The 16,832-nt window shown below is 45.9% G+C and overlaps 1 protein-coding gene across 1 annotated transcript in view; it reads left to right on the top strand.

The window, feature by feature from the left end:
• The window catches only part of REV3L (REV3 like, DNA directed polymerase zeta catalytic subunit), a 291,259-nt gene that overhangs the window by 134,420 nt on the left and 140,007 nt on the right, over nucleotides 1-16,832 (top strand). Inside the window, exon 5 of the mRNA XM_069726145.1 lies at nucleotides 11,816-11,912. Coding sequence (XP_069582246.1) covers nucleotides 11,816-11,912 — 97 coding nt within the window. The remainder of the gene's footprint in view (nucleotides 1-11,815; nucleotides 11,913-16,832) is intronic.

The following is a 16,832-nucleotide window of genomic DNA, read 5'->3' as shown; positions in this document are numbered from 1 at the left end:
AGCCAGCTCTTCCCTCTCCTAGTGTATCCTCACCCACCCCCTGCAGACTGTGAGCCCTCGCGGGCAGGGTCCTCCCTCCTTATGTACTCGTGTGCCTTGTTATCTGCTCATGTTTAATGTATTTGTCTATATTTGCCCCGTATTCACATGTAAAGCGCCATGGAATAAATGGCGCTATAAAAATGTATAATAATAATAATAATATACTATGTGGCTGCTATATACATATTGTAGAATACCCGATGCGTTAATACAGGCCACGCAGTATATAACAGTGGCCTCGCAGTATATAACACAGGCCAAACAGTATATAACAGCCCACATACTATATAACACAACTCATGCAGTATACAGCAGCCACGCAGTATATAACACAGATGACGTAGTATATAACACAGACCACGCAGTATATAGCACAGCACACGGAGTATATAACACTGCCCACGTACTATACAACCCAGCCCACGCAGTATATAGCAGCCACGCAGTATATAACACAGGCGACGTAACATATAACACAGCCCACGTAACATATAACACAGGGCACTTAGTATATAGCACAGCCCACGGAGTATATAACACTGCACATGTAGTATATAGCAGCCACGCGGTATATAACACTGTCCACGCAGTATTTAGCAGTGTGGGCACCACATCCCTGTAAAAAAAAAAAAAAAAAAAAAAATTAAAATAAAAAATGGTTATATACTCACCCCTGGGATCCAGTCAAACTCTGGCGATGCGCGCGCGGCTGCCGCCATCTTCCGTTCCCAGGATGCATTGCGAAATTGCCCAGATGACTTAGGCTACGTTCACATTAGCGTTTTGCGGGGCTGCGTCGGGCACAGCCGCGGTGACCCATGCGCCCCTATATTTAACATGGGGGCGCATGGACATGTGTTGTCTTGCGTTTTGTGACGCATGCGTCTTTTTTGGCGCAAGCGTCAGGGCACAGAGGACGCAGCAAGTTGCATTTTTTTGCGGCCAAAATCAAGCCAAAAATGGACGCATGCGTCACAAAACAATGCGTTTTTGCGTGCGTTTCACATCCGTCGTGCGTTGCAACGACGCTGCGTCCAAAGACGCGAATGTGAACATAATTTCGCAATGCATCTCTGGGAACGGAAGATGGCGGCCGGCGCGAGCGCATCGTCAGACGACAGAAGGTGAGAATAGCAGTTTTTTTTGTTTTTTTTATTATTTTTAACATTACATCTTTTTACTATTGATGCTGCATAGGCAGCATCAATAGTAAAAAAGTTGGGGACACACAGGGTTAATAGCAGCGGTAAAGGAGTGCGGTACCCGAGGCATAACGCGGTCCGTTACCGCCGGCATTAACCCTGTGTGAGCGGTGACTGGAGGGGAGTATGCGGGCGCCGGGCTCTGACCGCAGGGGAGTAGGGGAGGGACTAATCGAACTGTGCCCGTCGCTGATTGGTCGTGGCAGCCATGACAGGCAGCTGGCGAGACCAATCAGCGACGCGGAATTTCCATTACGGAGGTTGCCGACAGAAAGACTGAAGTTCCCCTCTTAGACAAATTATATATATATAAAATCACCCAGAAATTTGTATTTTTGTGAAAAAAAAATTACACACAATTGGTATCACCGCGTCTGGAGCGGCCCGACGTATACAACTGTCCCATTAGTTAACCCCTTAAAGGGAACCTGTCACCCCGTTTTTTGAGATTGAGATATAAATACTGTTAAATAGGGCCTGCGCTGTGCGTTACTATGGTGTATGTAGTGTACCCTGATTCCCCATGTATGCCGAGAAATACATTACCAAAGTCGGCGTTTTCGCCTGTCAATCAGGCTGGTCTGGTCAGGTGGGCGTGTTCACAGCGTTCTTTTCTTCCCCAGGTTTCCGTTGGTGGCGTAGTGGTGTGCGCATGTCCAAGGTCCGGATTCCCTGTGCCCACGTGAAGACACAGCGCGCGATCTGCGCTGTCATTCCTTTCATCGGTGCGGGCGGCCCTCTTCCTGGGGCCGCGCGTGCGCAGATGTAGTGCTCTGCTGCACGGGGCTTCAGGAAAATGGCCGCGGGATGCCGCGCGTGCGCAGAAGAGATCGCGGCGGCCATTTTCCCAAAGCCGAGATGCAAACTCGGCTTTGGGAAAATGGCCGCCGCGATCTCTTCTGCGCACGCGCGGCATCCCGCGGCCATTTTCCTGAAGCCCCGTGCAGCAGAGCACTACATCTGCGCACGCGCGGCCCCAGGAAGATGGCCGCCCGCACCGATGAAAGGAATGACAGCGCAGATCGCGCGCTGTGTCTTCACGTGGGCACAGGGAATCCGGACCTTGGACATGCGCACACCACTACGCCACCAACGGAAACCTGGGGAAGAAAAGAACGCTGTGAACACGCCCACCTGACCAGACCAGCCTGATTGACAGGCGAAAACGCCGACTTTGGTAATGTATTTCTCGGCATACATGGGGAATCAGGGTACACTACATACACCATAGTAACGCACAGCACAGGCCCTATTTAACAGTATTTATATCTCAATCTCAAAAAACGGGGTGACAGGTTCCCTTTAAGTGGATGGCATAAAAAAATTATAATAAAAAAAACGAGGCTTTATCATACCGCCAAACAAAAAGTGGAATTAAACACAATTAGAAAGACTATTGTAATTAAATAAGGTATCTGAAAATTGTCATCTTGTCCCTCAAAAAAAACAAGACACCATTCGGCTCCATCTGCGGAAAAATTAAAAAGTTATAGCTCTCAGAATAATGTGATGCTAAATAATTATTTTTTTCTATAAAATAGTTTTTATTGTGTCATGGCACTAAAACACAAAAAAATACATAAATGTGGTATCGCTGTAATGGTACTGACCTTATCAATTTTATCACACACGGAACGGCATTAAAAAACCCAGAAAACAATTCCTGAATGCTGGTTTTAATTCTATTTCCCAAAAATCAGAATAGAAAGCGATCAAAAAATGTCACGTGCGCGAAAATGGTACCAATAAAAACGTCAACTCATCCTGAAAAAAACAAGCCATCACATGACTGTCGGCCGAAATTTGGGAAAAAAAAAGTTTTTTGTTTTTTTTAAGTGTGACATGTGACAGCAGCCAAACATAAAAAAAATATACTGTATAAATCTGGTATCGCTGTAATCGCACCTTACCAAACAATAAAGTTGTATAATCACTTATACCACGTGAGAAATAATGTAAAAAATAAATAAAACAAATTATTCTGTGTAGATTCATCCTAGTTTGTAGTCTTTGGGGAAAGTCTATTGGGGAAACTATGCAAAGACTACAAACTAGGATGAATCTACAGACACACAATCAGGAATGAAGTGGACACACCGGTGGGAAAACATTTCTCTGGAGCTGGACACAGTATGACAGACTTAAGTCTTAATACTGAAAGGTAATTTTAAGGACCACAGGCAAAGAAAAATTTGGGAATACAAACTAATGAAGATGTTTAATTTGTTGACACTAGGACTCAATTTAACACCTGGATTTATGAGTCACTACATGGATACAATTGACACCTCCACCAGACAGACTCCAGATAACTATAGCTACTTTCACACTAGCGTCGTACGACGCACGTCGCAATGCGTCGTTTTGCAGAAAAAACGCATCCTGCAAAGTTGTTTGCAGGATTAGTTTTTTCTCCATAGGCTTGTATTAGCGACGCATTGCCACACGTCGCAACCGTCGTGCGACGGTTGCGTCGTGTTGTGGCGGACCGTCGGCACCAAAAAATGTTGCTTGTAACGTTTTTTGGTGCGCTGTGTCCGCCATTTCCGACCGCACATGCGGGGCCGGAACTTTGCCCCCTCCCCCCCGCAACTCACAATGAGGCAGCGGATGCATTGTAATAATGCATCCGCTGCCCCCGTTGTGCTGTGTTGTCACAGGATGCGTCGGTACGTCGGCCCGACGCACTGCGACGGGCCGACGCTAGTGTGAAAGTAGCCTAAGAACATTATTCCCACTGCCTCTCCATTTGTAAGAAAATGCCTAATTTGATTACCTTGGTTTATCTATGGACTCCTCACACTTCCCACCCCCTCACAAATGTCCTCCTGTTTTATTCTTTAAATGTGCTTGTTTCTTATTAATCTATTTGTAATCTTGCCTGAAGAAGGAGCCACTATGCTCTGAAAGCTTGCAAACATATTATTTTCTGGTTAGCCAATAAAGGTATCACTCCTAGAATACTTCTGTCATCATTGGGCAGAAAAATATTCACATCGACATTGTGATATAGAATATCAAAAATAAAATCGAGAAAATCACATTGTATAAATTATATACCGTATATACTCGAGTATAAGCCGACCCGAGTATAAGCCGACCCCCCTAATTTTGCCACAAAAAACTGGGAAAACTTATTGACTCGAGTATAAGCCTAGGGTGGAAATGCAGCATTTACCGGTGAATTTCAAAAATAAAAATAGATCATTATTTCCCCATAGCTGTGCCATATAGTGCTCTGCACCGTTCATATTTCCCCATAGGTGTGAACCATATAGTGCTCTGCACCGTTCATTATGCCCCCTAGCTGTGCCATATACGGTGCTCTGCACCGTTCATTGTGCCCCATAGATGTGCCATATACGGTGCTCTGCACCGTTCACTGTGCCCCATAGCTGTGCCATATACGGTGCTCTGCACCGTTCACTGTGCCCCATAGCTGTGCTGTGCCATATACGGTGCTCTGCACCGTTCACTGTGCCCCATACATAGCTGTGCTGTGCCATATACGGTGCTCTGCACCGTTCACTGTGCCCTATAGCTGTGCTGTGCCATATACGGTGCTCTGCACCGTTCACTGTGCCCCATAGCTGTGCTGTGCCATATACGGTGCTCTGCACCGTTCACTGTGCCCCATAGCTGTGCTGTGCCATATACGGTGCTCTGCACCGTTCACTGTGCCCCATAGCTGTGCTGTGCCATATACGGTGCTCTGCACCGTTCACTGTGCCCCATAGCTGTGCTGTGCCATATACGGTGCTCTGCACCGTTCACTGTGCCCCATAGCTGTGCCATATCCGGTGCTCTGCACCGTTCACTGTGCCCCCCCTAGCTGTGCCATATACGGTGCTCTGCACCGTTCACTGTGCCCCATAGCTGTGCTGTGCCATATACGGTGCTCTGCACCGTTCACTGTGCCCCATAGCTGTGCTGTGCCATATACGGTGCTCTGCACCGTTCATTGTGCCCCCTAGCTGTGCCTTATACGGTGCTCTGCACCGTTCACTGTGCCCCATAGATGTTCCACATAAATTTGTGCCGCCGCTGCCGCAATAAAGAAAAAAAAACACATACTCACCTCCCTTGATTGCAGCTCCCGGCGTCTCGTTCCGGCGCCTCCATCTTCCCGGCGTCTCTGCTCTGACTGATCAGGCAGAGGGCGCCGCGCACACTATATGCGTCATCGCGCCCTCTGCCTGATCAGTCAGAGAGCAGAGACGCCGGGAAGATGGAGGCGCCGGCCGGGAAGATGGATCGGCGCCCGGCGGCTGGAACGAGGACAGGTGAATATAACATACTCACCTAGTCCTGGCGATCCTCGCGCTGTCCCCTCCTGTCTTCGGTGCCGCAGCTTCTTTCTCTATCAGCGGTCACCGGCACCGCTGATTAGAGAAATGAATAAGCGGCTCCGCCCCTATGGGAGGTGGAGCCGCTTATTCATTTCTGTAATGAGCGGTCCCACGTGACCGCTGAAGAGAGGAAGAAACTGCAGCGCCGAAGCCCGTGGGACGGCAGGGACAGCGCGAGGATCGCTGGGACTAGGTAAGTATACCCCAGCGCCCTCAGCCCCTCACCCGCCGACCCCACCGCTACCGTGACTCGAGTATAAGCCGAGGGGGGCACTTTCAGCCCAAAAATTTGGGCTGAAAATCTCGGCTTATACTCGAGTATATACGGTAACTTTATTTGAATTTTGCAGTGAGAAATAAGTATTTGATCCTTCTGGCAAACAAGACTTAATACTTGGTGGCAAAACCCTTGTTGGCAGGCACAGCAGTCAGACATTTTTTGTAGTTTATAGTTGATGATGAGGTTTGCGCACATGTCAGGAGCAGTTTTGGTCCACTCATCTTTGCAGATCATCTCTAAATCATTAAGATTTTGAGGCTGTGGCTTGGCAACACGAAGCTTCAACTCCCTCCATAAGTTTTCTATGGGATTAAGGTCTGGAGACTGGCTAGGCCACTCCATGATGTTAATGTGCTTCTTTTTGAGCCACTCTTTTGTTGCCTTGGCTGTATGTTTTGGGTCATTGTCTTGCTGGAAAACCCAGCCATGACCCATTTTTAATGTCCTGGCGAATGGAGGGAGGTTGTCACTCAGGATTTTACGGTATATGGCTCCATCCATTCTCCCATTGATGAGGTCGGTGAAGTAGTCATGTGCCCTTAGCAGAGAAACACCCCCAAAACATTTCCACCTAAATGCTTTACAGTGGGGACGGTGTTCTTTGAGTCATATGCAGCATTTCTCTTCCTCCAAACATGGCGAGTTAATGCCAAAGAGCTCAATTTTGTCTCGTATGACCACAGCACCTTCTCCCAATCACTCACAGAACCATCCAGGTGTTCATTGGCAAACTTTAGATGGGCCTGCATATGTGCTTTCTTGAGCTGGGGGAACTTGTGGGCATTGCAGGATGTTAAACCTTTATGGCCTAATGTGTTACCAATGTTTTTCTTGGTGACTGTGGTCCCAGCTGCTTTGAGATCATTAACAAGTTCCCCTGTGTGGTTTTAGGCTGATCTCTCACCTTCCTCATGATCATTGATACCCCATGAGGTGAGTTTTTTGCATTTTGCCCCAGATCAATGTTGATTGACAGTCATTTTGTATTTCTTCTATTTTCTTACTACCGTATATACTCGAGTATAAGCCGAGGCACCTAATTTTGCCACGGAAAACTGGGTAAGCTTATTGGCTCGAGTATAAGCCCGATATGCATTGACCCCTCATCCCTGTCCTGCTATGTGTGGTTCCCCCTGTCTCCTAGTTGTATTCATGGCTGGGCGTATGCATTGCTCAGCGTCATCCCCCTTCTATGCATGGCTCGGTGTCCTCCCCTTTCTATACATGGCTCGATGTCCTCCCCCCCCTTGTGAGCATGGCTCCCCCGTCATACTTCTCCTCGCGCGGTCCTGCTCGTCCCTGCATCTCCGTCGTCCGGCACCGGCAGCTCTCCTCTGCTCAGCGGTCATGTGGTACCGCTCATTTAGGTAATGAATATGCGCTCCACGCCTATGGGAGTGGAGACGCGTCCATATTCATTACCTTAGTGAGCAGTACCACGTGACCACTGAGCAGATGAGGAGAGCTGCCGGCGCCGGACAACGGAGATGCAGCGACGGAGGGTGAGTATGATGTCACAGCCGCTGGCTCCTGTCGCTGCTCCCCCTCCCCCGCCGGCTCCTGCTCCTGCTCCCCCTTCGGCTCTCTGGGACCGTGACTATACTCATGTATAAGCCAAGGGGGGGCATTTCAGCCAAAAAAAAGAAAAGTGCTGAAAATTTTGGCTTATACAAGAGTATATACGGTATTTCACCAACAGTTGTCTCCTCACCCAGCATCTTACTTATGGTTTTGTAGCCCATTCCAGCTTTGTGCATGTCTATGATCATGTGCCTGACATCCTTAGAAAGCTCTTTGGTCTTGCCCATGTTGTAGAGGTTAGAGTCTGACGGATTTGAGTCTGTGGACAGGAGTGTTTTATAAAGGTGAATATGTAAGAAAGCTGTCTTTAATGCAGGTAACGAATTGATTAGGAGCGTCTAACTGGTCTATATGAGCCAGAACTCTTAATGTTTGGTAGGGGATCAAATACAGTACTTATTTCTCACTGCAAAATGTGATTTTCTGGATTTTATTTTTGATATTCTGTCTCTCATGTTAAAATTAATCTACCCTTAAAATTATACACTGTTCATGTTTTTAACAGTGGGCTAACTTACAAAATCAGCAAGGGATCAAATACTTATTTCCCCCACTGTGTGAGATCTATAACAAACGCTGATGCGTTTCTGACATTTATGTCCTACTAGATGGTGGCCCGATTCTAACGCATCGGGTATTCTAGAATAATGTATGTAGTTTATTTATGAAGTTCTCTGAATAATGCAATTTATACACAGGATTCGGCCGGCCAGCTACGACCAATTAGTGAAGCGTGGTTCAAATTCCGCGCAAATTCGCAGGCGGACTGTGACTGTCGCTGATTGGTCACGCCCAGCCGCGAACAATCAGTGAAGCCAGGGCCGGCTCCAGGTTTTTCAGGGCCCCAGGCGAAAGGGTCTTAGTGGGCCCACCTCTTTAACATACCACGATTCATGATGCACAGATACAGCAGAGAAATATAGCACAGCCAAGTAGCATATAACACAGCCCACGTATTATATAACAGACACGTAGTATATAGCACAGCCCATGTAGTATATAACACAGCCCACATAGTATATAGCCCAGCCACGTAGTATATAGCCCAGCCAGGTAGTATATAGCTCAGCCAGGTAGTATATAGCCCAGCCAGGTAGTATATAGCACAGACACGTAGCATATAGCACAGACACGTAGCATATAGCACAGACACGTAGCATATAGCACAGACACGTAGCATATAGCACAGACACGTAGCATATAGCACAGACACGTAGCATATAGCACAGACACGTAGCATATAGCACAGACACGTAGCATATAGCACAGACACGTAGCATATAGCACAGACACGTAGCATATAGCACAGACACGTAGCATATAGCACAGACACGTAGCATATAGCACAGACACGTAGCATATAGCACAGACACGTAGCATATAGCACAGACACGTAGCATATAGCACAGACACGTAGCATATAGCACAGACACGTAGCATATAGCACAGACACGTAGCATATAGCACAGACACGTAGCATATAGCACAGACACGTAGCATATAGCACAGACACGTAGCATATAGCACAGACACGTAGCATATAGCACAGACACGTAGCATATAGCACAGACACGTAGCATATAGCACAGACACGTAGCATATAGCACAGACACGTAGCATATAGCACAGACACGTAGCATATAGCACAGACACGTAGCATATAGCACAGACACGTAGCATATATATATAAATTTTCCTATAGATGTAGGCCACATAATATGACATGTTATTGACATCACCTTTAAAAGAAGTTTCTAAGATATGTTAACAAATACATATAAAATGGTGCACAAAGGATAGCCTTGATTTGTGCATGTTCTATCAGTGAAAAAATTATGCCTGCTGGGATGTTACAGGGTATGAACTAAGTACAAGCGTTTGGTCCTTGGGGACAATATTGCTGATGTCCTGAAGAGGGTAAGCCTTTAGATATTAAGCATTCATAAGCATGATACGACAGATCTGGGTGCGTGCACGCTCTGGCGAGTCCGGATCTTTTAATAAGAGGTCACATAGCAGCTGCTCCACCTTCGGCTGCTGCCTGTCAGTTAGTGCATCTGGAAATGATTTAGCGCTTGCTCTGGTCAGACAGCACTGAGTCATGCTAAGCTTCATCTGAATTCTTGTTTCCATGGAGCTGTTTTTCCAACTTACAGTTGGTAAGTATTTTCTGAAGGACAGGGATCCAGAAAGATTTTTTCCCATAGCATGTACCTGCCACTTAGTGTGCATCTGTAGGACTGATATAGCTGCTAATCAAACCTAGGACCATCGCTTACATACAAAATGTTTCTGGTTATACAAGGAATGTATTTCTGTCTCACAGACTTTGCAGGAATGTGTTACCTTCAGTATTACTAAAGCCAACAGTCCCATAGACAATGAGAGGAGCAGTGACTGCACCTATCCAACAGGGCACACAAGTCCAATTCGAAGGATCATTGGGGCAACTCCCCAAACAGAAATCTAGCACCTAAATTATAGGTGGAAACTTTTAATGTTGGGAATAACCCTTTAATATAATGCTTGAAATGAGAAAATATTAATAAATGCATATGCAGGGTGTGTGGAAAGATAAAAAAGTTAAATGCCTGTGTGTATGTATAAAAAAAACAATAATATATACTGTACGTATAAATAAACTTCTCAACACTGAAATTGCAACACCGAGAAGAAACAAATTGTGGCGTTCTGTTACTCATAGGATGGATAGACATGTTAATGATATGCAATTATAAAGTCCATTTTCTTCTGTTACCCTTGCGCAAATTAAAAATTTGGGGCTGAAGTAATATTTTTTTAGGAAAAATGTATTTTCTAATTTTAACGGCTCAATGTTACAAAATTCTGTGAAGCACCTGTGGGTTCAAGGTGCTCACCATACCATTAGATAAGTTCCTTGAAGGATGTAGTTTCCAAAATAAGGTCACTTGTGGGGTTTTTCACTGTTTTCACATCAGGGGCTCTGCAAACGCAACATGGTTTCCGCTATCCCAGCCAATTTTTCACTCCAAAAGCCAAATGGTGCTCCTTCCCTTCCAAGCCCTGCCGTGTACCCAAACAGTTGTTTTCCACCACATATGGATATTTTTGTACTCGGGAGAAGTTGCACAACCAATTATACTGTCCACTTTCTCCTGTTACCTGTGTGAAAATGCAATATTTGGGGCTAAAACAACATTTTGTGGGAAAAAGTAAAAAAAAAAAAAAAAAGTTTTCTCCCACATTGCTTTAATCAATGTCCTCTTTCAGGCTCTAGGTAGGGCTTTGCCTTGAAGATTACTCCGCCTCCAGAGCTTATTTTACATGAAGGGAGAGTTACCAGTGTGAGCTATGTAACTAACACTGTAAGGAGACAAAGTTCATTCTCCTGTTCTAACACCTTTTTTTTGGAGCTCTCTGAGCTCTGCTGAATTGCAGCAATATTGTAGCCCTGTCTGCCTGTGAGATGAAAGCTGAGAGGAAGCTGCAGATGTGTCAGTGATAGTCACACACAGCTCTGCAGTGAGATCAGGAGAGCAGAGAGCCGCCATCACACTGGTAACTCCACCTTCATGTAAAATAAGCTACATATAAGAAAAAAGTGGTCTTTTATTAAATAAGACATCAGAGTGCATATATCAAGGTAATATTTTATTCAACTTCCTGAAGGTATGACATTTTTTTTACCAGTCTATAACCTGTATGCCCATATTAATAATTTAGATTGGTCAAATGTGGTGACAGATTCCCTTTAACCCTTCTAACTTCCTAACCAAACAAAATTGTTTCAAAAATTATGCAAATGTAAAGTAGAAATGTTAATTCTAAACAATTGTGTGTGAGAGATACGTTAACTATCTGGTTTAAGGACATAAGAATTAAGTCTCAAAATTGCAAAATTAATATAACTTTGTTTTTATTCTATATCTAAATTTTAGCCAAACTTCTGATCTTTTCCCACACAAATTAAAAAAAATATATAGACCTAAATTTACAGCTAGCATAAAGTACAATGTGTCCGCAAAAGCTATTTCAGAGTCACTGGGATATGTTAAAGCGTTCCAGAGTTACTACCTCATAAAGTGACACTGGTCAGAATAGTAAAAGTTGGCCTGTTCAAGAAGGTGAAAACTGAGATGAAGGGGTTAATAACCAAGTATGTGTATTTCCTTGGGAGGAATTCGTATGCAATGCTGAATAAATTGAGATGTTTTAGAAAAAAAAATTGTCTTGTCCATCATTTGCATATCATTAACATGTTTATCCTGTGTTTTCCATAATTCCAAGACCACGAGCCTTTGCCTTCTTGGTGTGTCATTTCAACGGCGAGGAGTCTCATATGTATATATTAATCTTCATATCGATTTTCTATTGTTTAGGAGATGGCTCACAAGATATGAAGCCCTTGAAAGATGTCCTCCATGGAAGTTCCTTTAGCGCTACCTTGGTGCAGTGGGAGGAAGATGAAATCCCTAGGTTTGTAAACATGGTTCTCACCCTTGCTTAGTGCTATAATTTTGGCATGTAATTGTGGCTTTTAAGTAACACTGCTGAGGATAATTACAACCCTACTGGCTGTCAATTCATTTTTAGGCTTTTTTTTCCCTTGATGATAAACCACTTCAGAGTGGCTGCTTTGACTTGACAGTGCAATTTTACTCACTCTTGTTGAAGAGGTGACTAGATCTTTTATGAATGGAGTTGTCTGGCTGAGAACTTATTTTATAGGAGTTCGTAAAGGCTTCCTCTGTTCAAGATCTCTATATTTTTGGCTAGAGTGAGGCCACGAAGAGTGCCTCACACTGGAGGATCCGTCATGTCTTACATTACACAGAAGACCCATTAATTGTGCACAATGTAATGCTCAATTTCCCCTCCGGAGGAGCTGTAGAGAAGCTGAACACCTAATGGCAGGTTTCCCCACAAAGAATAGCCCAGGGGCTTGCAGCCAAGGCCACTTTATGATCTCTATTATTACCAAGTCATCCTTCCATACACAGTGGAGAATCTCTTTAACACCTAGCTGGACTTTAACTATGTGCACACGAAATTTCTGCGGCAATTCTGCAGCTCCCTGCCATGGGTATAACGCATGCAGAATTGGCATGCATTTTCCCGCTAAACACTAGCGTTTTGCAAGCGTAATTAGCTTGCAGAATGCTAGCGTTTTCCAAGCGATCTGTAGCATCGCTTGGAAAAGTGATTGACAGGTTGGTCACACTTGTCAAACATAATGTTTGACAAGTGTGACCAGCTTTTTACTATCGATGCTGCCTATGCAGCATCAATAGTAAAAGATAGAATGTAAATTTTTTATTTTTTTTTTTAAATGGTTATTCTCACCTTCCGACGGCCCCCAATCTCCTCAGCAGCGCTCCCGGCGGCTTCCGTTCCCAGGGATGCATTGCGTGAAGGACCTTTGTGACGTCGCGGTCACAAGACTGCGATGTCATCCCAGGTTCTTCACGCAATGCATCCCTGGGAATGGAAGCCGCCGCGTGCACCGCTGAGAGGCGGGAGGACTCCGGGGGCCATCGGAAGGTAAGTATATCAATATTTTTTATTTAAATTTTTTTTTTTTTAAACAGGAATATGGTTCCCAAAGGCCTGGAGGAGAGTCTCCTCTCATCCAGACCCGGGTACCATCCACACATGAAGCGCTCACTTTACGCATGGTGGGCATAGCCACATGCATAAAGTGAGCGTTTCAATGCATTCCTATATGTGCGGAATCGCCGCGATTCTGCACAAAGAATGAGCATGCTGCTGATTTTTCCACCGCGGAAAAATACGCAGCATTAGCACAGCATTGCGGAATCCCATTTAATTCAATGGGCTGTGTTGTGCATGCGTTTTTGCAGCGTTTTCGCCGCGGCAAAAACGCATACAATCTGCAACGTGTGCACATAGCCTAAAAGTGAATCTTTTAGACTGATATTTTTCTGTGTGCACTGTAATAGCTCAGGCGCAGTTCTGCCCCATTGCTTGCTCCAGATTTAGTGCAGTGGTAATACTTTTCAGTGCTCTCTGCCTCTGGAATATAAATGGTGGCATTAGGCAAAGATTCTGTGCGCTGACAATCTTACAAGTGATATCTTGTTAGTTTATGTAATTCAAGGCCCATCATTTGTGAGTGTTTTCTTCACCCAAAGGTCACGTATTAAGTTTCACTTTTGGACAGATGCTCCACGGTTTATTCATTCCAGATCCTTGCGCTACAGGCTAAAATAAAAATAAAATGGCAATGCTGTGTCACCCTCGTGTATCTTGATGCTGAGTGAACAGAACTAATATTGCTTACATATAATCATGTAGGATACTGAACTACCAAGACCTTCTTTAATGGAATAGACCCATGGACCAACCCTAAAAATGGAAGTCAGCTCTCCTTATCCTAGACCTTAATAGTGCCTCATGTAGGATCTTAAATAATGCCTTCACTTCTAAAATTTTAGGCTTTGAGTAGAGTTGGGCTTTAACCCCTTAGCGTCCGCCGATACGCCTTTTAACGGCGGCCGCTAAGGGTACTTAAACCACAGCGCCGTTAATTAACGGCGCTGTGGAAAAAGTGAATAGCGCCCCCCAGAGTCGGATTTTCTCCGGGGTCTCGGCTGCCGGGGGTAGCCGAGACCCCAGGGAACATGATTCGGGGTTTTTTTTACCCACCCCGCATTTGCGATCGCCGGTAATCGCAAAAAAAAAAAAAAAAAAAAAAAAACGCGATCTTTTTAATTTCTCTGTCCTCCGATGTGATCGCACATCGGAGGACAGAGAAAAGGGGTCCCAGGTAGCCCCCCAATACTCACCTATCTCCCCCGGTGCTCCTCGTGGCTCCCGGTGGGCGCCGCCATCTTCAAAATGGCCGGCCGGCCCCGCGAGAATCTTTGGGGTCTCGGCTGCCGGGGGTAGCCGAGACCCCAAAGAGCATGATCGGGGTCGGTTTCACCGACCCCTGTTTTGCGATCGCCGGTAATTAACTGTTTACCGGCGACCGCAAAAAGAAAAAAATAAAGTAAAGTGTAATTCTCTGTCCTCTGATGTGATCGCACATCAGAGGACAGAGAAATAGGGGGATTCGGGGACCCTGTCATACTCACCTGTGTCCCTGGATCCTCCTGCTGCTCCTCCTGGCCGCCGGCAAAAGAAAATGGCGGGCGCATGCGCAGTGCGCCCGCCATCTGTCTCCATCTGCTGGCCGGCAGGAGAACAGCAGTTGGGGCTAAAATTAGGGTTAGGGCTAGGGTTAGGGTTAGGGCTAGGGCTAGGGTTAGGGCTAGGGTTGGGGCTAAATTTAGGGTTAGGGTTGGGGCAAAATTTAGGGTTAGGGTTGGGGCTAAATTTAGGGTTAGGCTTCTTTCACACTTATGTCGGTACGGGGCCGTCGCAATGCGTCGGCCCGACATACCGACGCACGTTGTGAAAATTGTGCACAACGTGGGCAGCGGCTGTAGTTTTTCAACACATCCGCTGCCCAATCTATGTCCTGGGGAGCAGGGGGCGGAGTTACGGCCACGCATGTGCGGTCAGAAATGGCGGATGCGACGTACAAAAAAACGTTTCATTGAACGTTTTTTTGTGCCGACGGTCTGCCAAAACACAACTGATCCAGTGCACGACGGACGCGACGTGTGGCCATCCGTCACGATCCGTCGGCAATACAAGTCTATGGGCAAAAAACGCATCCTGTGGGCACATTTGCAGGATCCGTTTCTTGTCCAAAACGACAGATTGCGACGGATGCCAAACGATGCAAGTGTGAAAGTAGCCTTAGGGTTAGGGCTAAAGTTAGGGCTAGGGTTGGGGCTAAAGTTAGGGTTAGAGTTGGGATTAGGGTTAGGGTTTGGATTAGGGTTGGTATAAGGCTGGGTTCCCATTGCGTTATGGGACCGCGTTAAACGGACAGCGTTGCACGGCGAAATTAACGCCGTGCAATGCGGCCGTTAACGCGCCCATTGAAGGCAATGGGAACGCGCTTCACTAGCGCGTGCCATGTTCGGCACGCGCTAGCGACGCGCCGGTGATTCCTGGCGCGCCGCAGACGCTGATTGCAGTGTCCGAGGCGCGCCCGCGGTCCGTTCCCCGCTCTCGCAGATCGGGGATCTGCGAGAGCGGGGACGTTACCGCGACCCCGACCGCAGCCCAATAAAAAACATTGCGTTAGTGCAATCCGTTTAGCGCTAGCGGATTGCGCTAACGCAATGTGACCCTAGCCTTAGGGTTAGGGTTGGCATTATGGTTACGCTTGGGATTAGGGTTAGGTTTGGGATTAGGGTTAAGATTAGGGGTGTATTGGGATTAGGGTTAGGTTTGAGGCTAGGGTTGAGGTTAGGATTAGGGGTGTGTTGGATTTAGGGTTTTGATTAGGGTTATGGTTAGGGTTGACATTAGGGTTGTTTTGGGGTAAGGGTTGTGATTATGGTTAGGGTTAGTGATTAGGATTATGGATCAGGTTGAGATTAGGGTTAGGGGTGTGTTGGGGTCAGGGTTGGAGCTAGAATTGGGGGGTTTCCACTGTTTAGGTACATCAGGGGCTCTGCAAACGCAACATAATGCCCACAGACCATTCTATCAAAGTCTGCATTCCAAAAAGGCGCTCCTTCCCTTCCGAGCTCTGCCGTGCGCCCAAACAGTGGTTTACCCCCACATATGGCGCATCAGCGTACTCGGGATAAATTGGACAACAACTATTGCAGTCCAATTTCTCCTGTTACCCTTGTGAAAATAAAAACTTGGGGGCTACAATATCTTTTTTGTGGAAAAAAAAAATATTTTTTATTTTCACGACTCTGCATTATAAACGTCTGTGAAGCACTTGGGCATTCAAAGTTCTCACCACACATCTAGATAAGTTCCTTGGGGGGGTCTAGTTTCCAAAATGGGGTCACTTGTGGAGGGTTTCTACTGGTTAGGTACATCAGGGGCTCTGCAAACGCAACATAATGCCCGCAGACCATTCTATCAAAGTCTGCATTCCAAAATGGCGCTCCTTCCTTCCGAGCTCTGCCGTGCGCCCAAACAGTGGTTTACCCCCACATATGGGGTACCAGCATACTCAGGACAAATTGGACAACAACTTTTGGGGTCCAATTTCTCTTGTTACCCTTGTGAAAATAAAAACTTGGGGGCTACAATATCTTTTTTGTGGAAAAAAAAAATATTTTTTATTTTCACGACTTTGCATTATAAACGTCTGTGAAGCACTTGGGCATTCAAAGTTCTCGCCACACATCTAGATAAGTTCCATGGGGGGTCTAGTTTCCAAAATGGTGTCACTTGTGGGGGGTTTCTACTGGTTAGGCACATCAGGGGCTCTCCAAACGCGACATGGCGTCCGATCTCAATTCCAGCCAATTCTACATTGAAAAAGTAAAACGGCACTCTTTCTCTTCCAAGCTC

Source organism: Ranitomeya imitator, chromosome 5 (genome assembly GCF_032444005.1).
Source record: "Ranitomeya imitator isolate aRanImi1 chromosome 5, aRanImi1.pri, whole genome shotgun sequence".
NCBI classification, from domain to species: domain Eukaryota; kingdom Metazoa; phylum Chordata; class Amphibia; order Anura; family Dendrobatidae; genus Ranitomeya; species Ranitomeya imitator.
Note: the sequence above shows the minus strand (reverse complement) of the source record. Positions and strands in the feature narration are given on the sequence as shown.